This window comes from Canis lupus, chromosome 10, assembly GCF_048164855.1.
Source record: "Canis lupus baileyi chromosome 10, mCanLup2.hap1, whole genome shotgun sequence".
NCBI lineage: Eukaryota > Metazoa > Chordata > Mammalia > Carnivora > Canidae > Canis > Canis lupus.
In genome coordinates, this window is record NC_132847.1 from 72542408 (window position 1) to 72565371 (window position 22964).

At 45.3% G+C, this 22964-nt stretch overlaps 1 protein-coding gene across 4 annotated transcripts in view; it reads right to left on the minus strand.

Annotated features, from left to right (window-relative positions):
* The window catches only part of ASTN2 (astrotactin 2), an 851085-nt gene that overhangs the window by 442781 nt on the left and 385340 nt on the right, over window positions 1–22964 (minus strand). For 3 of the 4 annotated variants that reach the window (XM_072842536.1, XM_072842534.1, XM_072842537.1), the window contains 3 exons: window positions 6385–6469; window positions 5295–5369; window positions 4369–4506 (listed from right to left, as the gene is read on the minus strand). In XM_072842536.1, the coding sequence (XP_072698637.1) occupies window positions 4369–4506; window positions 5295–5369; window positions 6385–6469 (298 nt within the window). The remainder of the gene's footprint in view (window positions 1–4368; window positions 4507–5294; window positions 5370–6384; window positions 6470–22964) is intronic. The other variant, XM_072842535.1, reaches the window with a different exon arrangement.

Here is a 22964-nt window from a genome sequence, read left to right on the forward strand (position 1 = left end):
ACTGCTCTCTCTCTCACCCAAAGGCAATGCTTATCATTTCTTCTAACAGCACAGACTCATTTTTTACTCTTTTTGATCTTCATGTAAACATATTTTTTTGTGTCTCTTCCATAACTCCGTATTATATGTGTGAGGTTCACTGTTGGCAATATGTGTGGCTGTTGTTTTTGTGAATATTCATCATTATAGCATTCCATTGTATGACCATTTTATGATTTATTGTCTGTTTTGTCATTGATGGGCATTCATGGATTTTTTCCACCCTTTTTTTGGCAGTATAAATGAATGCTGCTATTAGCATTCTTGAGTGTATCATTTGCAGCACATATACACACATTTCCGGACACACATTTTTGTACATTCAACTTCAGTAGATGCTGCCCAACAGATTTACATACTGGTCATATTAATTTATATTCCCACTATAAAGGTATGAGAGTTCCAGCTCACAAACATTTGTTATCAGCAGTTGTTTTAAATTTAGCCACCCAACTGGGAAGAGCCCATATATTTGACTTCTAAATTGCTCTGTCTTCCATAGTGTGCGATTCTTTACTTTCCAAATAACTTGTCGCAAACTAATACACAACAACAACAACAACAAATCAACAAGCAAAGCATCTTTAAGTTTTCCTTCCAATTCTGCTGTAATGCTTATCTTTTTTCTCTCTGACTTGGCTTTGGGACAGCCTTTCCTCTAATCTCTTGGTTGTGATTCTATGGCTTATTATTGGCTATCTATAATTATGATCTATTATTTATTAATTTCTAACACATCGTCTGACTGGAACTTATTAATTCTTTAAACACCCATGATCACTTGCCTGGGCAATGTCATGTCAAACAAGCTTTATTAGTGCAGCTTGGAAAACTCAACTTACACAGCACAGATTCTTTTGAATGGTGACAATTGCAATCTTTTATCCTCCCTTGCAGGGAAACCAATGGACATTGTTGGGAAGTAAGATTTCAAAGGCTGTCTGTCATCTATTGCTCTAAGACCAGATGAACGCATGAGGGCATCCCCAAGCAGGAAAATAATTGGGTGCCCTAATCAAACCAAATATTCTTCAAACGTTTGTGTAACTTTTCTTTAAAGGAGAAACTTAGTGGTTCGTAAAGAAAGGTTTGAGAAGAAGTACCCATAGCTGCAGAGTACCATCCCCTCTCCCATCCTGAGCAGCCCTGCTCTGGCCTCAAGTTGGTGATAGGATACACTCCACGTAACCAGGCACAGCATTCTTAGCAAGAGTTCAGAAGAACCTTCTCGTCTCGTTGTTATTGGCTCATGGCCCTTGAAGTTCTCACCCCTTTCAACTTAGTGCTATATTCCTTCCAATTACATATAACTCTCTGAAATGAATGCTAGTACTATTTCTTTCTTTCTTCTTTCTTTCTTTCTTTCTCTTTCTTTCTTTCTTTCTTTCTTTTTTTCTTTCTCTTTCTTTCTTTCTCTTTCTTTCTTTCTTTCTTTCTTTCTTTCTTTCTTTCTTTCTCTCTCTCTCTCTCTCTTTCTTTCTTTCTTTCTTTCTTTCTTTCTTTCTTTCTTTCTTTCTTTCTTTCTTTCTTTCTTCTTTTTCATTCCCAAAGATGTTTTATTAGAGTCTATGTAGATTAATATCCGGGCCCTTTATTGTCTGGCTTGCTATTCAGCATAATTTAGATTGGATTAGAAAAGCCAACTGAGCGATCCTGTGGATTATGGTCATTCACAACAGTCTTACATAGTATACCACCTTCCTGATGCTGCCTTCCCCACCATCACTAGTTTCTACAGAACTCTACTATAGTTGGAATTCAATTCAGCTAACATTGATATAATGTAACACTAGAAATATGTTTTATACCAGTGTTGACATATCTTATGTTATTTAATCATTACAAGTCTTGGGAGATGTTTCAATAAAATAAAATGTTCTTAACAGAACATGGGTTCTGGAGCTGAAGAGACAATGGGTTGAATCTTGGCTTCATCACTTAGTAGTGAAGCCATCATTTTTAGAAAACATCTGAATTAGGGATCCCTGGGTGGCTCAGCGGTTTGGCGCCTGCCTTTCGGCCCAGGGCATGATCCTGGGGTCCCGGGATCGAGTCCCACGTCAGGCTCCCTGCATGGAGTCTGCTTCTCCCTCTGCCTGTGTCTCTGCCTCTCTCTCTGTGTCTCTCATGAATAAATAAATAAAATCTTAAAAAAAACATCTGAATTAAAATAATAATAAATCACCCTATGGGGTTGTTGTAAGAATATAATGAGATAATATTAGCAAAATGTTTGGCAGGTAGTCAATAATCAATAGCTATGAGTTATTATCATTAGACTAGGTGAAGAAGGCATTACTATTATCCCCATTTTGCTAAGAAAATGGAGAGTAAGCTAGTTGAATTTAGCCAGGATCACATAGTCCATACATGGTAGAGATAGGATTCTAACTCAGACCTGTTCAGCTCCAGAATGAGTACTATTATCAGACAGCCTAATATCTGTAGCTTCACTGAAATTACAAATTCAATGTCAACAGTACAGAACTTAGAAGAAAGCTAGGGGAGACCTTCTTTCAGCTGATTTCAATCAAGGTCACTGGGTCTCTTTTGAGAATAGGTCTTCAACCAGATGGTCTGTGCTCCATCTTTAAAAATATGCAATGCAGAGAAACCTTAGCACATGCTTTACCAAAGTCTCACCGACTTCAAGTCTATCAAGAATAGAAATAATGGCAATCTGCCATGAAAATGTGTGTGTGTAAAACCACCTTAGTTCTTACTAATTACCACTCCATTTCCTAAGTGCTACCCTTTAACAAACTATTCTTTTTAAAACTACCTCTTTTGGGAAATATCAACATCCTGAAAAATCATGCTAGGTTCATCTGTCCATGAAAATTTGAGAAGGTGAGAATAAACAAATTGCCAAGCAGAGACCAACCCAAACACAACCCCAGGAGATGGGTTTGAAAGCTTTCTATCAAGATGCCACAGACATATTGATAACAACTTGATTCAAAATGGCCCAAAGCCAGCTATGCAGCAATAGAATGATAATTACAAAGAGTTGGGGTGGTAAGGTGTGATTCTGAGCCCCTATGTAGGAGCAAACAAGCTGTGTATGAGCCCATTTCAAAAGTAAAATCAGGGACGTCTGGGTGGCTCAGTGGTTTAGCGTCTGCCTTTGGCCCAGGGTGTGATCCTGGAGACCCGGGATCGAGTCCCACATCGAGCTCCCTGCATGGAGCCTGCTTCTCCCTCTGCCTGTGTCTCTGTCTCTCTCTGTGTCATTCATGAGCAAATAAATAAAATCTGTTTTTTTAAAGTAAAATCAGAGGGGTGCCTTGGTGGCTCAGTTGGTTAAGCGTCTGACTATTGATTTTTGGCTCAGGTCATGATCTCAGGGTTATGAGTTTGAGCCCCATGTCTGGCTTCACGCTGGGCATGGAGTCCACTTAAGATTTTCTCTCTCCACCCCTGCCGTCCCCACCCTCGGTTATGCATGTCCGCACACTCGCATTCTCTCTCTCTCTTTCTCTTTCTCTCTTTCTAAAAAAAAAGTAAAGTCAGGGACCATTTTTGGTAAAATTAAAATTTCTGAAATGCTTCCCTTAATCAAATTGTAGGGAAAAACAAAACAAAAACAAAAACTGCCTCCTCTAAAAAGCTCCAGAATAGTGATGGGATCAGATCTAAGACCACTGGTTTAATTAAATCGATAAACATCTAGTAGTTGTCCAATATGTACTGGGAGCTGGAGATTAGAAAGCTAAATAAGTTATTTTCTTTGACCTTGAGAGATTCACCACATAATGGGACAGAATGATATGTAAGCAACTAATTACAACACAGTAGGGTGAGTCTATAATGAAGTTAACTACAAGGTGCAAAGCATGAAAGAAAAGATGTAGTCTTCATCCTTTCATGAATAAGGAACAAATAAATTTGACCTGGACATCAAGAACTATGGATTAGCCCAAAGTCTGCTCCCAATACCACAGTCATGAAATAGAAAGCATCTCATTCTCAAATCTTTCACCTTCATGATTCTCCAGTATACTATTAAGTGATGTTCTCTCATAAGACATAATCGTTAATAATCCCAGGATGAGCCAGATAATGGGTTAGCTTCCCTTATATTTTATATAAACCCAGAAGGAGCGCAATAATGTTGAAATATAAGGCACTGAGGCCCATCACAGGAGCACACTTCTAGGAGTGTGGAGCATGGCCTATTGGACAGTGTTCTTCACATCACCTACTGGGCAGGTGCCTACTTCAACAATATGAAGACCACTTCTTTGCACCAGTCCCTGGGATCCTCAAACAGAGGGGTTTGCAGTGTGCTGAAGAGTCCTTGGTACAGGTAGGGGTTGACTTCCCTACCTGACATCCGCAGGGTCTTCTGTGACGAGCACGTCCGTCTTACAGCTAGCCAGGGGGTTGATGGACAGCTCCACAGGCGGAACCACAAAGCTTTTGCTGACCGGAAGCCAGAGTCCTTGGCCCAAGCTGAAAGTAGACCTGCAATGTAAGAGTTTCCATTGGGGAACTCCCTGGGAAGCAGAGAGAAAATAGCAAATAGGGGCCCCTCCTGCCACCCCTTCTAGGACCATTTCTTACTTCCTCCACTCAGCTGAGGCCCGCTGCATTCTCTAAGGTGCCATTCTGACCAAGCTTGCCCAGACCTGGATGACCATCTCTTAAACGTATTAATCACTTAGCCCATGCATTGCTCTGGGTTGCTAGTTTTCTTTTCCTGCCCACCGGTCCTGACTCCCAATAAACAGTGGGCTCTGTGAGGACAGGGGTGATTTCAGCTTTACTTTCCCTGGCAGTCCTGAGAGCCAGCAGGAGTTCCAGAAGTGACTGCTAAGTCAGCAGGGGCCGTCTGCACAAAGGTGAAGAGCATGGACTCTGAATCAATTTGAACCAAAATCTGATTCCCAGTTCTGCCACTTAATTTGCTGTATGTCTTTCTCAGCTGAAGTATTGAAGTTTCACACAAGATTTCGTGGAGGTGGCATGAAGAGGTTCTCTGGCTTCAGAATATTTTTAAAGCACTGGACTAGATAATCAGCAATGTCTTGCCCATTTCAAATATCTGAGTCTGTAGGTCTAGATGCCAGACAAATGGGAATTCGATTCCCATAGCAACCTGGGCCATGATGGTACATTCATGCCAATGAGGGTTTCTCTATAGTCAGCAGACCCTAAAGGTTCACAGGCCCTACTAACTAAGAATGCATGACTTCCTCCCTCGGCCCTCCTCTGATTCCCAACATCATACCCCAACAAGACTGTCAACTCACCTGAGGATCTTTTCAGGAGCTTGCTCTCCCGTTACTAGGTCATAACCTCTCTCAAGTGTAGTGTACGGCCAAGGTCTGTGGGAAGAATGGAGGGAGGGAAAGAAAGGGGATAGGAGATGATATTAGTCAGAGGCAGGTGGGATTCACGTGTGCACACTGCTTAAAAGTAGCTTTACAGACAAATTTCACAGAAGTAACTATAGTTGATCCTTAAACAACACTGGGGGTTTAGGGGCACTGGCACCCCCACACAGTCCAAAATCTGCCGTAGCTTCTGATTCCCCCAAACTCTAATAGCCTACTGTTTTATTTTGTTGTTGTTGTTACTGTTCTTCTTCTTCTTCTTCTTTTTTTTTTTTTTTAATAAGTAGTATTATAAGTAATAAGTATCATGCCCATAGCCATGATCCCGGGATGGAGTTGCATTCTCTACTGAATGAGCCAGCCAAACACCTCACTAATAGTCTACTGTTCACTGGAAGGCTTACCAGTAACACAATCCATTGATTAACACATATTTTATAGGTTATATGTATCATATGCTTTATTGTTACAATAATGTAGGCTTAGAGAAAAGAAAATGTTGAGAAAATCATAAAGAAAATACACAAACAGTCCTGTACTGTATTTATTGAAAAAAAAAAATCCGCATGTAAGTGGACCCATGTGGTTTAAACTCATGTTGTTCAAACCCATGTACTGGGTAAGACTATTTATAAGAGAATGTCTCCATTTCACAAAAGGGCTCTGCACTTTAATGACCACTTGTCCATTCTGGAGTTTATGGACCAGAACCTGATTTTCTTTCTTTATCAGTCCGATTAAGGAAGTGTTCAATGATTACTTACAGTTTGGGAGAGGGAGTTAAATTTGAGCCTTTGCTCTTTAGAAGATTCATCAATCATGTGCCTTTAATACAAAAATGTTATTCAGTGGGAAATGGGATTCAGTACCCATCTAGTTTTATAAGAACACAACTGTTGTAGAGAAGACTCCTCTCTGTGGAGTGGTTCTGGGGCCTGTAGTAACAGAGCAGAGGAGGTGGGGATGGCCCTCCATTGTCCCTGCTATGATGTCCTTTGCCACTCACCCTTCACTCTGTCCCCAGTCACTGCGCACACACAGGTGTCTATGAACCGGGTCGGGGGCATAGCCTTCATGACAGCTGCACTCTCCTGAAAACAAAAAAGAAAAAGGAGTCTTGTGAAATACTATCTGCCCCAAACAGCCTTCTCCTCTGGCATCCTTGTTTTCTCAATGGGTTGCCTGGTTTTAGAAAAGGCCCAGGGAAAGAGCGTGTTCTGGTCTACCCACCATGGTGGTTAATAAAGAGTTTATTCATTTGTTCATCTGCTCACTTACTCATTCAACAAGTCCTGACCATACTCCCAGCCAGATTCTTGGCCTCACACGAGGATGCAGAGATAGGACACTGATGGGGCCCATGGGTTAATGAGGGAAACAGGAAGTGACCTGGTGGCAACAGATGGAGGTCCCATCTTCAAATATTTAACTTATGATAAAGTACATTTGCATTGAGTATAATCAGACATTGGGATTCTCTCCACTTGAATGAACAACTCATGTTCATCCGTAAGTCTCAAATCAAATGTCACCCTCTCCAAGATACCTTTGATTTCCCCTTCTGGATAATTTGTTTTCATTTATCATTTCTGGATTTTATTTTGTTTTGTTGTTATTGTTGTTTGTCTTAGTTGGTTTTCCTTTCCTCTTCTTCCCTCTCCCCTTTTCTCCTCCTACCCTTTTCCTCTCTATCCATCCATCCATCCATCCACCCAGGTATCCATACATCATTTTATTTTGGCCATATCTTATATCTGGTTGCATGAATGCTTGCTAGTATCCCACATTGCCTTTAGCATCTTCTCCCTTTGGCCCAAGCTCACTTTGGGCAGGAGCACATGTCTAGTTTCCTTGTATATCTTCAGAGTTCAGAATCCAGGAAGAGTTTTTCCAAAGCTCTCTGTCCTCTCTTCAGTTATCAGTTCTGCTCCACCGTACACTCCTTAAGATGGTAGTGAATATGGTTCAATTTGTTATTTGTTTTCCCTAAGGTGTATTTGTGGAATGTTCACAGATGCCTTACCATAGATTCTATAAAATAAAATGAATGGGAAACACTAGACTATCTGTAGAGCAAGTGTGTGTGGTTCTTCATGAAAGTGATACCTAAACAGTTTTCCCAAATCCTATTTCATCCTGAGAAGCTTGCTGGTGGGACAGGTCATGAGATTACTGTGCTATGGACCACACCTTGGAAGATGCTCATAGGAACTGCCCTGCCTTAGCCCCCTGCCTAGAACAGACCAGGTGCTCAATACGGTGAGCTAAATGAATAATTATCTGTTATAGCTCATAAATTTCTAGACTATGGGCATCAGGTTGCCTTCTTCCTCATCCTCAGATGATCATACTCATATACTCTCTCTCTCTCTCTCTCTCTCACACACACACACAGATGAACCTGCAGCTCTTCAATCCTACAGTGATTCTGATTAGCCTGACCTGAGAGAGTTTTCGAACCATGTTTCCCGGAAATTTATAATTCAATGGCAGAGATTTAGGATATTTGCAACTTTTAGATTGATTTTAATTTCCCTTAAAATCTTTTATTTTTAAATCTCATTAATAGTAAAAAGAAAATGAAGGCTAAACGTTCAGATGTTACATACTAGAATTTCAGACGCAGGAGAGCACACTTACATTCACTCCAGTTGGCAGGTAAACACATTTTATGCAAAATTCATTGAAAACCAACAACCACCACCAAGCCCATAAAAACACCTTCTCCTGTCATCTCTGTTTCATTGAGGAAGAGATGGAGACTGGGAGCCAAAGTGCCAACAAGCCCAGGCTTTTTACAATTACAGATGTTGTGAAACAAGTCTTTTTTTTTTTTTCAACTTTGTGCTACAAAAACAAAACACAGCAGGGAATATATATTAGGGCAAGACAGGTTCTACAACTATCACCCATAACTCCTGACTTCAAAACGTTTATATTCATCAAACAACAATTGTTTTCACTGATTCACTAAAGATGTTATACATTTGACCTTATACAAAGCATTCTGAGTGTTAAAAAAAGAAACCCTCTCTAATTTGTTTTATACATTATAATGCTGCTTAATCTCTGTAACCTCAGCATTAGCAAGTATCTAGCAAAGAGCTGAGGCTTGATAAATGTTGGTTGAACTGAAATGGTAGTAAGACAGAAGAAAGAGTAAAGGATTATGTGTCAGAGATAGTATTAAAAATATTCAGAATAAGATTGCCAAAAGAAGAGAGAGGGAGAGTGATGTACTTTCCTTCTTCTCTGGATACCTGGTAAATAGGAGGAGGCTGCTTGCAGGCAGGAATGTTCTCCATAACTCTCCTCTCCAATAGCAAGTTCCAGTCTTCCGACAAATGTGTGCACCTAATGAGCTGACTATTGCCGGAGGTGAGGAGAATGGAGGGCTGAGATCCTTGAGATTTGGATGAGAATAATTTACCAAAATGGGGAGGGGTAGGAGTCACTAATGATGTGTTAAAATGCGACAGTCCCATCATGAAATATTCACCACTTTAAATACGTCTAATATTAAATATTAAAAGTCCTGGCATTTGTCCCCGAGGCTCCCAGGACTGATTTATGATCTGCCACAACCACACACCTCATGATTCATAATGGGAGAATGGGAGAAGTGTATGGCTGCCTCCCGCAGAGGGACAGGAAGCCAGGCTGGAGAGGGCAGGAAGCCACGGGAAGGGAGGGCCTTTCTTTTTCAGGGAAAGAGCACAGCGTGGGCTCAGATTTCTCCAATCAATCTGTGACTCTGCAGGAAAGGGCACAGGTCCACTGTCTCCTCTCCCTCCTCTTGGGAATTAGTGAGAATGAGAATCCACACAGAAAAACGGGGCTGTCTTTTGTGTTTCTTTCCCATGCGCTTACCAGGCAAGTTTCCCATTTCTCAGGACAGACCTTAATTACTGACACTCATTATACAACAAATATGTATTTTGCGAAGGAGAAGCATCCACCCCGAGACCCCTAAAAGGCTGCCTAGAGAACAGGAAGTGGGAGTGGCGGGGGGGTGGGCAGAGATGGTTGGAGGCAGACCGGTCTAAGTTCCAATCCTCACTTTCTCTCCTTGGATGTGTGGTCTTGAGGAAGTCACTCCACCTTTGTGGGTCTCAGTTTTCTCATCCACAGAATGGAAATGATAGTATGTCAACCTCACAGAGCTGTGAGAATAAATTGAAGTAATGAAGGATAAGGGCTCATGGCTCAAGGAAGACCTAAGGAGTGGATACTCAAGAAATTTCTTCCTCTTTCCCTTCCATTCCAAGACAGCCCTCCATTATGATACACACTGGAATATAACGTTAGACACACTGGATACGCAATTTCTTCTTGCTGGACCTTAATTTCCCAATCTGCAAAACGGAAAGTTGGAAGGAGAAGGTCATCAATTCTGAGTGCTGATGAGAGTCAGTCATTTATGCTGCCTTTCTGAAGCCCTAAATTCTTGCTTTCTGGACACTGTTTGAGCATGAGCTGTGATCACTCTCAGCAGTTGGGCTGGGTGTCTCCAGGAAGACTTCCATCAATGCCATGGCTATTGGCTTTATTGACTGCGATTTCCTATTTTGCTGGCTCAGCTAACTCTCTACTCTTTGCAACCAAGCATTTTCTTCTTGCAAGATGCAAGCTTTTGACAGCCAGACCTGAGTATTAACCCCTTCCTTCTGTGAGTCCTTTCCTCAACCCTGCTTCTGCATACCCAGGGCAGCCAGGGTATCAAAGGACAGCTCTCCAGAGACACAGGTTTACTTGGTTTCCACGTGCTGACCACGATCACCTGTGTCCCCTTACTCCTGTCACAAAGAACTTCCTTGAGCGAAGGAACCACACCCATCTTGCTCACTGCTGCACCCAGCATCTGCTGAGCTGCCTGGTACATAAATAAATGAGGAGGTATATTTTATAATAGTAATGTCTATGCCAATGTGATAAAGAAACCTTTTTTTTTTTTTTTTTAAATTTGACTGTTCTTCCCACGAAGCTGGGAGCTTCTTGATCACGGAAATCTTTTTATAATCCTCTCCACATGCTAGTAACTACTATAAATCTGATGAAGGGTAGGCCACTCATTGGCTGAATGAATGAATGAATGAGTGATTACATAAATATATTGTAGTTATCATGAATTCAGGCTGAATTCATTTAGAAAATGATAGTTCTGCTGAGGACTAGAAGAAACTTTCTTATAACCAGGACAGGTATTTGCCAAGGAAATGGAGAGTATAAACATGAGTGTTGATGAAATGTCTAAAATAGAATTCTATTTCATAACAGAGCAGAAACAGCTCTTAAAGATCATCTCGGTCACATCTTCTCAGCTTCATTTCTCAGAAGGGAAAGTGCAACGTCAAGAGTGAAGACATTTGGTCAAATCACTAGACTAGCCTCGGGCCCAGTAGGGATTAGGACCCAGGGTACTTGGCTGCTACTGTGGCATCCTTCCCACTGCATGGGTGATCTCAATGCTTCAGTACACTTGGCAACATTTTCTAGGATTTTTTTCCCCGCTGTATTCCTCTGACATCTCTGCATTTCCTATAATGAGAATCTATTACATTTATAAACAGGGATTATTTTTTAATATCATGAATCTGAGATACCTTTAACAGATTTAAAATATGCATTTATGTGACTGATAATGCAGACCTTAAAAAGGGCTTAATCTCTTCATTAAAGTTGTTCCCATAAGAGAATTCACTTAGGTGGATTTTCATCGTGCTAGTTACTAAAACTCTGTATTATCAGCTATAGATGAGTTGCACTGGCTTTAAAATATTTACCCTTCATGTCTCCTAGGTCCCATTCATTCAGTTCTCATTTTATGTGACATACATTCCCACTCCATAAAACCTTGGGTGAAAACAACAGAATGCCTCAATTACGAGCCATCTTGAGTTTAGCTTGTGTGGATTCTTCCAAATGACTTCAGAGTGGACTTTGCCTTCATGTTAATCATGTAAGACCAGCAGGCAGAGAAAGTAGTTCAGAGCACTTTCCCTGGAATCATCTTGCTTTGGATTCAAATCCTGGACCTGCCACTTAGAGTTTGCACAAATTTGATCAAGTGGCTTCACCTCTCTGCACCTGTTTTCTAATCTGTAACAGCGCTGATATCACCTATCTGCTAGAAAGATCTGTGATGTCTTTGAAAAGTCTGCAGTAGAGGCTTTGGCACATTTCTTCTTGCTGAAAGCATCATGGATGTTTGAGTTTTTGTAATTATTGCTCCTGGAGAGGTGGGGCCAATTTCATTAATTGTTTTAGTGGAAAGAAAAAGTGCTTTGTAGATGAAGGATGGTTGCAATTTCAAGGTAGGCCCTCTGCAAAGTCAAGGGGATCTCAGTTTCTTTATCTGTAAATTTGGGGCAACCTGAATGAAATAATCTCCGAAGCTGGTCACCATATTCCCAGAACCGGCAACACTTGTCACCTTTGTCTTTGCTCCTCCTACTGAAGGACACACGGGCATGGAGGAGAGCATCAGCCAGAGGCTGCCACCCCCCGCCCCCCCACCTCCCCGTCCCCCACAGCTCAGAGAAGCTCATCACCTGCCCACAACAGCTAGATAAGTGCAAATCCTTCTTCCCAAGTCTGCCTGCTGTCCAGCTCCCCACCTCCCACCTTGTCATCCTCTTACGATTCCATTTTCACTTGCTTCCGACTCAGTCATCACTTATCATCGCAGGCCAGGGACACTGGCTGCTGTTCATTTTCCTATTCTTCTTGTCACTGTAGCTTGGAAAAAAATCTCCCTGTGCCCTCATAGCAGTAAGTGTGTATGGCATCCTTTCTTGTTCTGACTCTGAGTGGGCCACCTTGGGCTTCTTCATGTCTATTTCTGTGTCACTGGAGCCCAGCTCAGGGCCAGGAGCATGGTAGGAGAGGTATGGGCTGAGCATGACCTCACTGGGAGCCTGCTCTGTGGCAGGAGTGGTGAAGACACTTGCCATATGTCACTGCATGTCATCTCAGAGGTCATACTCATGACCAGTACCAGGCGGAAGGGACTACTAGTCTGAAACAAAAGCTTAGATGCAAACTAGTCATTCATTCAAGGTCACAGACTCTTCAAATCTCATGCTCCTTCACATAATCACAAACATCATAACAGCAGACATGACCACCAGGACAGGAGCTAAGGACAACCACCCATAATGTGACGATTATCAGTTGCTAGATGATAAGCATTTGGAAGAAGAGGAATCTCCAGTTCACCCACACCAAAATTAGCATCGGGCTGATTTCTAAAATCTGACTATAACTAAAGATTAAAATCACTCTTTCAAAGAGCCCCTGTTCAAATGTAAATATTTTATGTGTGGATTACAGTAAATCCATAATACCTATGTAATGGAGGTTGAGTTCCTGCTAGCAGGGATAACCCACAGGGGAAGCACAGTACCTTCTAATTGGGCATCTACTATGTTCTGATCTTACTCAAATGACTTTTGGTACATATGATGATACTGGAAGGATGATGTTATTGGTTCCACTGTAAGTATCTATGAAGCTGAGGCCTGGAGAGGGTGGGTAGGTTGCCCAGGGTTCTGGATATCCAAGCCCAGTCTCTTTCTGAGACTTGCCAAGCTATGTGATGGTTCTCTGAGGCTGTGCTTTAAGAGACTGTGGAAAATGGCGTGAGCATAGGAGACTGCGGTGAAGGAAAATGTGCCCTGTGGTAGAATGAATGACTGGTGTCCTCACTTCCTACAGGAGGATGCACACACAACCTTGCCATGGCTGACTGTGGGAAGAGTGAGATTTCTTCCCCAGCCTGTGTCTGCGGGCTTAGTGTGTTACCTGCTTTGACCAATGGGATGATCGCAGGCGTGATGTGAACCAAGGTTTGAAATGTGCTGTTTGGCTGGGCTTGTTCTCTTGCCATGAGAAAACCATGCTCTAAGAAGTGGCTGGTCCAAGGAGGATGCAGGGGATGTGGAACAGAACTGGATGCAGCCAGAGCTGAGAGACAAGTGCAACTGAGTCCTGGCTAGACTGGTCCATCCAACTGCATAACAAAGGGGAAAATGCTTCTAGTTGTTGACAATAAAACATTGTGGTTGTTTGTTATGCAGACTTGGTGTAACAAAGGCTGATGCACCTCCAATGTGCATTCCCCCCTTCTATGAATAATGGTCCCACTTTCTTCCTAAAATGGAAACCCTAGAAAATTCTGACCTGACTCCATTTTTTCACCCTCAACATCCAAATGGCACCTCAATGCCACTGATTCTACATCTTTGTTGTCACTCAGACCCATCGCTTCCCATCTTTCCTACTATCAGTGGCCCAGGGAAGGCCCTCAACACTGTTGGAAAAACACTGCTGAAAAAGTTTCATCACTGGTGGTAAGCTTTCCGTGTCCTTCCATCAATCTGAGTGATAGCCAGTTATCTTTTCAAAGAGCAGCTACACCCATGGCTCATTCCCCAAATTCTCAGTGGCTCCCTGCTGCTCTCAGGACAGAGTCTAACATCCAAAGCCCTTCATGACTAGGCCCCAGCCAACTGTCCCAGCCTTCTCAATGGCTCTCCCTCCCTTGTTTGCACCTTTCTTGCCCTAACCTCCTCTTGGGTTCACTGATCATAACAGGGCCATCTGGGACCCACCTGCAGACCCGGGTCTGCTTTTTGCAGCAGGTCTGTCCTGATCCCACTCCCTGAGAAGAACAGAACCTGAGACTCGGAGAGAGAGATGTTCAGCAGAGGAGAGACCAGAGGTTGAGAGCGAGTAGGAGGCGAAGAGAAAATTAAGCGGCAAAATGGTATTTAGTAAAGGCATGAGCTCATCTGGGCAGTTCTGAATGCAAGCAGCATCCTCAGGGAATGTATTTCACAACGATGACTCCTCTGCAACCTTGAGCAAATCTTTCTGCTTTTCTAGGCTGCCGTCTTCCTGTGCAGGAAGATGAGCGGCTAATACACAGAGATCCCCAAACACCCTTCCAAGCCCTGTTCAAATCCCAGTCCTTGATTCTTCTTTTAACACACGCAGGTCTTGTCTCTTGAAGTCAGTGTTTCCCTAGGGACGGAGGGGGGAGGCAGGAAGGCCTGAGGGCAGCCAAGTAACAAGAGGAAGGACCGGGATCTTCAGAAAGTGAGGAAGACTTCTCTAGAAGTCTGCTCAGTCAACTGTGCTGTGCGACCCAGGGCAGGGCTCCTTCCTCCCTGGGACTCAGTCTCCCTATCTGTGCCCTGAGAAGGTTGGTCTGGATGACATCCAAGCAACCTCGCAAGGGTGCCTCTGCTGTCCCTTTGTTCCTTACACTGTTGCAGTGACACGTTTCCTCCTTGTTCTTCCAGAAGCACCTGAGACACATCTGGACATCCCCGTGATGGCTGCCGGCCCCTCAACACCATTCACCCTCATGCCTCTGAGGCCAAGAGGAAGAAGAAGAAAACAAAAACAAAAAGACAACAGAGGCCAAAGGGTCCTGGTGGCCCAGGCTGGCGGTCAGGCCTGATGGAGATCAGAGTCCTTCATCAAGGCCACCGGGGGCTACAGGCATGGACTCAGCCGTGGGGAATGGCCTGGGCGCTGAGGGCCGGTGGCAGGCCCTGCCTGAGCGCCCACCTCAGGGTCTTGCCCAGGGCGGGCCCCGTGCCCTGGCCGCGGCTGTCCCTGAGCAGGCCCTGTGCACAACTGTCTACACATCATGTCTAGGAGGAGAGCACGAGGGGAAGAGATCCATTAAAATTACGGCAGAGTGAGGACGGAGGGGCTGAGGCAACCTCACCAGCCGCGGGATCAAACCAGAGGCAGCCGGTCCCAGGCACCAGGAGGGTCGCAGCACTCCTCACACGGGCGCCCGAGCGGGCCTTGCCCTCCCCCACTGCCCCCGCCGCCCCAAGTCACCTGAAGGGGGGCCCTGAAGGGCTGGGCAAGGGGAACACACGCGGCGAGGGAAATCAGCAGCCCCACGGGAATTAAGGCCATGGGGGGGGGGGGGCTGAAGCCTCCGCTTGCTTCGCACAGACCTAGTGGCCTCCACTGGCTGCTGCACTACTCTGGGCCTCAGTTTCCTCATCAGGAAACACACATCTTTTTTTTTTTTAACGTTTTATTTATTTATTCATGAGAGACACATGGAGAGAGTCAGAGACACAGGCAGAGGGAGAAGCAGGCTCCCTGCGGGGAGCCCAATGTGGACTTGATCCCAGAACCCTGGGATCATGACCTGAGCCAAAGGCAGATGCTCACCACCGAGCCACCCAGGTGTCCAGGAAATGGACATTTTAACCCCAATTTTTAAAACTGTCACAAGGACTGGCAGGAACATATTACACAAGATCATGGGGTGCCTGAGTGGCGCAGTGGGTTAAGCCTCTGACTCCTGATTTCAGCTCAGGTCATGATCTCAAGGTCATGAGACCGAGCCCCACATCAGGCTCTGCGCTCAGCGTGGATCCACCTGGATCCTCTCTCCCTCTGCCCTTCCCTCTTCCTCCCCGCATGCACTCCCTCTCTTAAAATAAAACCAAACAACAACAACCCAATTACCATGTCACCAGAGGTGCATGCAGATGGCCTCAGGTAAGTGTGAGTTGCTGTCATTGCTGCTGGGGTCACCGGGCTCCCCCTCCACCGGGCCCTACTTCCTCTCTGGCTTCCTCCCCCAGCCCCTCAGGGCCGCAGCCCCTGACCGGGCTTCCTGCTGCAGAGGTTGGTTCTTTCTTCCCTTTCCCCTCCCCACATGGCTCCTGCCTCATCTCTGGCCCATATCTTTTTTTTTTTAAACTAATAAATTTATTTTTTATTTTTATTTTTATTTATTTTATTAATAAAATTTTATTTTATTTTTATTTTTTATTTTACCAATAAAAATACAGAATACATACAGAATAACACCCGGTGCTCATCCCATCAAGTGCCCCCCTCAGTGCCCGCCACCCAGTCCTCCCCACCCCCTGCCCTCTTCCCCTTCCATCACCCCTAGTTCATTTCCCAGAGTTAGGAGTCTTCCATGTTCTGTCAGATCTTACTTCTGACCATTCCTCAGTAGTGTCCTTCCTCTGCACCCAGCACCGGCGGGATCGTGTCGCAAGACGAATCCATCCGATTCTCTACCACCAGCAGCTGACACTCAGGTACCACTGAGAAGAAAATACACGCTGCCACAAGGTGTGATTGGGGCTGGGGAGGGGGGCGTGTGCAGAGAGCTGCAGGGTCACGGGAAAGGGCATCGGACTCAGCCCCAAGGTCCCAGAGGTGCCAGTGAAGAGGAGGGATAATCACAAGAGGGGACACTGTAATGTAGCGCATGTGGCCCTCACAACAAGCCTACAGGCAGGTTCTAGTTTCAACTCCATGGTACAGATGAAGAGACTGAGGCCCTGAGGGGTTGTGGCGTGATGTCACAAACTGAAGAGTGCCAAGGCCAGGACTGCAATCCAGAGACAGGGCCCTGGCCCCAGGCTAGAGTCCTGCCTCTCTCCCACGGGGGTAGAGGAACTTGCCAGGCAGAGGAAAGGGTGGGAGCAGAGGAAGGTCATAGCACAGTGAGAAATAGGGGCCCTTTTGCTTCTCCAATCAGCAGAGCCAGAGGGCACAGCAGGCACCTTATTCTGCAGGTGTCCGGAAACTCCTGGAAACCCCCATATCCCCTCTACAAAGAGAGTCCTGTCCAGACGCTGGATCCAAGCATCGTGCATGGAGAGAGGATGTTCAAAGCAGAGAAGGTACTCCAGGTACTGGGGCGAGGACAGGGTTTGAGCTCTGCGTTTTTCACCCAGAGGCTCCGTGACTTTGCACAGTTTCCTGTCTCTGGCCAAGACCCTATCCCCTCAGTTCCACAAGGTTGATGAGGCCTGCCCCCGTCACTGAACAGCGTCCAGAATGCTCTGTCCCCATATGGGCTCCATAGCACAGCCTGCTTTTACGATGATCATTACAGGGAAATTGGCTGCCTTCATGTTCTTTCCTGCCCGTGGCTCCCACTCGGACCCCTTGGCTGTAATTTGGCAAAAGGGAAGAAAAGGCTAAGGGCGGCTTACGGATCTCATTAAGCATGCCATGTTTGATCTACTTTCTCACCTTTTGTCCACCCAGCCACTCTGTGAAGCAGGGGCTAACATCCTGATTTTACAGATGAGGAAACTGAAGCCCCCGGGGGGTTAAACAACTGGCCTCCAGTTTGCACAGAAAGAAAGAAACAGGATCAGGATTCGAATCCCATTCTGCTCGCCTCTGGAGCCAGAGCTCTCCTCACCCTGTCCCAGGTAAGATGGCTCAGCACGATCCTGCACGTCACTCAAAATGACCCACGGTGGTGGCTCTACCGGGCCCGGGCCGCCTACCGCGCCTCCACCGGAGTGTGCCAGGATGTAGACGAGAGGGGCCCCTGGGGCTCTGCTTCTCCACTAGCTGATGGGTGGCCTCGCTCAAGATCCTCCATCTCTCTGAGCCTCATCTTTCTTACCCGGAAGACGGGGAACATAAGTTCTGTCCTGTCCTATTCACAAGGATGCGGTAAGGATAAAATATACACTATTCTGTTCAGGACACAGGATGATTAATAATGCAGTTGTTCCCCCACTTGCACAAAACCTGAACCGGCAAAGTGAAATATACAAAATAGATTAAGCAGAGGGTAATTATTCATTTTGCAAAAGAGTTCTTCACTCTACAAAAGAGATGCACTGATGGTTCTTTCTTCAAGCACCAGCTATCTTTGCGAGCTTAAAAATCAAATCTCATTTATAAAATTAAAGCGAGAAAGAATGATGATTTTCCAGATGTGCACGGAGTACAATGGGCCACACACAGGGATGTGTTCTGAGCCAGCCATCCACGCCCTGAAGTAAGGGGGTCCGGACACCCCAAGGATGGAGCCTTTGTCTCCTGCTGGTGAGGACTTGGGGGAAAACAAAGAGAACCGGTGGGCAGCATGTGGCATCTGCACTCTGTTCAGAGGGGGCTCTTCCTCAGAGTGACCTCAGCCTCAGCTCGAGGCAGATGGGCAGGGTCACAGCTATAGCTTCCCTGGGAAACTGGAGAACTGTCATCTGCAGCACTTCCATCTGGAATATGATACCATTTTACATAATGTGTATGTTCAGCTGAACCCAGCTAAGTTCCACTTTGCTAATCTCATTTCTGATTATATCCATATTCATGGTCTTCCTCTCCCCCTCCTTCTGGGCTCTCTTCTGGGCAACAGTTCTCTCTTCTCTTCTCCGTCACCCTTTCTGTGTTTCAGTCTTTGTGCGTTTGCTCCTGCCTCAGTTTCCCTCTTTGGTCTCTGTGTTTTCTGTGTGTGCCGTTCTCTCATTGTGCACCTCTTCCTTCCTCACTGCGCACCCTCCTGTAAGCCTGGTTCCTCTGTAGCCCTCAACAGTGAAAGGAACTTGAGGGTAAGTCAGACAGGCGCAAGGTAAGTCCCCAGACCCACTTTGTCCACAAAAGAGACGAAACAAGGGCAGTCTGCCTACTTCGAGGGTTAATGTAATGATTACATAAGATAAGGTAAGTAAAGGTGCCTAGAGCAGAGAACACAGTCACATCCCGGTAATTCCACTCCCCCTACTTTTCTTCCTCTTTATCTGGAGTTTTCTGCATTCCCCTCCTTTCCCGTCACTTCCCATCTATTCGCTCTTAGTCCCATTCTCACACAGGCACACACACCTGAGCCCCTGCCTCACCCGCTGCCCCAGGCCCTCTCCCTTATCCATCCCCAGACCTCGCCCTCTTACCCTTCTGCCCCTAATGGGATCCACCCCCTTACCCCTCCCCAGATCCCACCCCTTTACCCCTCCCTAGATCCCACCCCTTTACCCCTTTAACCCTCTCCAGATCCCACCCCTTTACGACTCCCCAGGCTCCACCCCTTATCCCTTCCCATTTCCCACCCCCTTACCCCTCCCCAGATCTTACCCCTTTACCTCTTCCCAGGCTCCACCCATCTCCAGGCCCCGCCCCTTTATCACTTTCCAGGCCCCACCCCTTTACCTATCCCAAGGCTCCACCCCCTTACCCCTCTCCAGGCCCCGCCCCTTTACCTTTCCCCAGGCTCCACCCCTCTCCAGGCCCCGCCCCTCTATCCCTTCCTTACCCTTCCTCAGGGTCTACCCTTCAGCCACCCCTTCCCCTAGGCCAACTCCTCAATCCCAGCCCCAGTCTCTGCCCCTCTCCCCCTACCCCAAAAAGCCCCCACATTCTGACAATGATTTAATTACAGAACAGCACAGGTTCCCATTATACTAAGACACACATTTTTTCACAAAATATTTTTATGGTACATTTACTGGTATATGATGGAGAATCTTTATGAATCATTAAAATTAAGCAACATGTGTCTACGTGGCCTGTACCAGGCTTCACCAGGGAGTCAGGCTTTGCTATTAAGTCCATTTCGGGCCTTTTGAAAGGTTGTAGCAGACCCTTCATACTGTACAGGGTGAGCCACTGACCTCGCCTGACTTGTGTGAAGCATCCTGAATTCCTGGATGCCCTGTCCTGAGGGACAGCCTCGGTGTGATCAGCATCAAATCCATACACCTCCTGACCCCTGTTGTCTGGTAGAAACTCATCTATTGAATTTTAATTAAAAAGACCATTTAACAAAAAATAACCAAAAGACTGGAACAACACACACACACACACACACACACACACACACTTCTCAGAGACCTTCCCCTTCATCACCTGCATCGAAGTGGAAGCTGCCCTCAGTGTAGGAGAAGAGAAAGGGCAGTGTGGTGTAATGGGCTGGCTCCCATCAAGCAACCAGAAAAGGCTAGTGCTATTGTGGAACGATGTGTTTTAACCAGTTTTGTGGAGGCCACTTCTGCTCAGAAATCTGTCAGCACGCCTTCCATTCCACCATGATTAAGACTTGTGGGTTAAGCGTTGTCAGCACTGGGGGTTCTTTTTGCCCCTGATTCAATAATTCTCATTTGTTGAACACATATATTTGCCATATTATGTAGCAGGTACTTTGTACTGATTACAATCATCACAATAACCTAGTAAAGGTGAATACCTTTTCCTTTGATAAAAGAGAGCAGGAAATTGAAGCTTGGGGAAAATTAAGCAATTTGCTCACAACTGCCCCGATAGTTTCAGGCAGAGCCAAGATTTTAACCCAGGTCTGCCTGACTTCAGTGCTTCCATTTTTTTCCCCTTTTCCTCTGACTGCCTCTCCAAAAACAAAACAGCCCACACTGGGGGCAGCTTGATTTTGAGCAAATGGAGGTGGTGGCAGTGTCTCATCTGCTTCTCTTCCTGGTGACTGACTCAGCCTTGAGTCTCAGTCAATGTTTGTGAAAGAAAGACGTTAATGAAGCTGACGAGGAACTCGCCATGCCCCAGATGTCCTGCACAGAAACACTTATTTGCATGAATGGGTGGATTGGATCATAAGCCTGGAGACAAACCTGAAAAAACACTGCCAGAAGCTGATACCACCACCTTCAAATGTTGTAAAAGATTTCTGAAGGCATTGGCCCAGCCGGGGGCCTACATACCAGGGATAAAATAATCTGATTGCTGAAGTTGTTCTCAAGGGATGGAGAAAGCAAGCTTGAGCATGGTGGTCAGGAGACCTCTACTCTACCACGAACTTCCTGAATGACTTGAACAAAGTCCCTGATGCTCTATGAGCCCCAGCCTCATCAGCTGTAGAAAGGTGTTAGACTGGAGGGTCTGCATGGTTCTTCCCAGCCTGGACCTCTTTGCTCTTTGCACCTCTAGCTGGGTCCTACAGCAGAATCTTCAAAGGCTTCTCAGGGGAAAGGTTAGAGAGGCCACTGTCATGAGTTAATACTTTTCCCTCCCAAGATTAAGGGGCGCTCAGGGCTGTGCAATGAAGGGTTGACACCCTCAGATAAGCACCCCCTGAGATTTTGTGCCCAAGCCTCCTCCCTCATGCCTCCCTGAGTCCCAGCCCTGCTTGGCACAGTGCTCACTGTAGTGAGCTCCACTTGTAGTGCATGTTCATGTCACTGGTTCACTTCTCCTGTCATCCTAGGTCATGGGTGTCTGTTATTGTCCAAATGTTTGTGTCTCCCCAAATTCATATGTTGGAGCCCCTAACACCCAACATGATGGTATTTGGAGGTGGAGCCCTTCGGAAATAATCAGGGTGAGATGAGGTCATGAAGCGGGCCCTTGTGATGGGATTATAAGAAACAAGGAGGTAGATCTCGTACTTTCTCCACACACACTGCAGAAAGGTCACGTGAGGACACAGAGAAAAGTCAAGAAGTTGGTCTTCCACAAGCAGAAAGGTAACTCTCACCAGGAACCAATTCAGTGGTATCTTGATGTTAGACTTACCAGTCTCCTGGGCTGTGAGAAATAAGGTTCTGTTGTTCAAGCCACTAGATATTTTGTTATAACAGCCCAAGTGACTAAGACAGTGTCATCCTCTCCCGGATCTTCAGAGACAGTGTGAAAACTGGTCCTGGATCTCATACACATGTGGGGGACATAGTTTTGTATCCCTCCTTTCTGATGTCAAAAGTATGGAACCAGTTTGTTAGAAAACACCAAGGGACAGAGATGGCAGCTTCTTTTGTTGATTCTCCCCAACACTGGGCACAATGCCCAACATATAATTTGTGTTCAGTGAATCATTGCAATGAATGAAATGCAGTATCTTGATTCCAATAACTTCTTTCTGCACCACCGTGACCACCCTGGCCCAAGCCACCATCGCTTCTAACCTGGATAATCCAATCAGTCTCCTACATAGCGTCCCCTGCTACCACTCTTGCCTGTTCCCTATAGATTTTTCTCAATGGAGTGGCCACAGTGATCCTTTTAAAATTAAGTTAGGTGACATCAGTCCTCAGGTCAGAACGCTCCTCTGGCTTCTTACTGAGCTCAGGATGAAAGCTAATGTTCTTACAATGTCCTGCAAGGCTCTGGCCTTCTGGTCCCCTGCTGATCCCAGCTCCTAATACTCACCTAGTGTCCAATGAAGCTCATGAACATTCTCCTATGTGATCTTCCTCAAATATTCGAGGCACAGCCTTCTCTCAGAGCCTTTGTCTCGGCCATTCCCTCCGCCTGCACTCTGCTTTCCCTAGATATCCACAAAGTATGCTTTGCTCCCACACCTCCCTGGTCATGCCCGCCTTGAACACCCTACTTAAATTTGCAACCACCCCTCTCCTTCTCATTCACAGCCCACTCTTCCCGCAGCTTCTTTATAAAAAAAATCATCTTCTAACATAGGATATAATTTATTTGTTATTACATATACTCTAATTATCTGTTTGTCTCCTGCCCCCACTAGGGTATGACCTCTATGATGGCCACAATTTTTATCTATTCTGTTCATTCTTGTCAGCACCTGAGATCCAGCTTGAATTAGATAATTGAGAAATAAATACCAGTTGAATATTAAATGAACAAATACATAAATGAATGAATACCAAAACCACTTCTTTAACTCAGATGTCAAAATCAATTTACTAGACCAACAACAGATTGGCAATTTTTTCCTGTGAAGGCCCAGTTGGTAAATATATTAGCTTTTGCAAGCCACAGTCATGACTTCTCAACCATGTTATGGTAGTAAAGACTCATAGGCAATATGTAAACTAATGGGTATGGCTGTATTTCAATACAACTTTATTA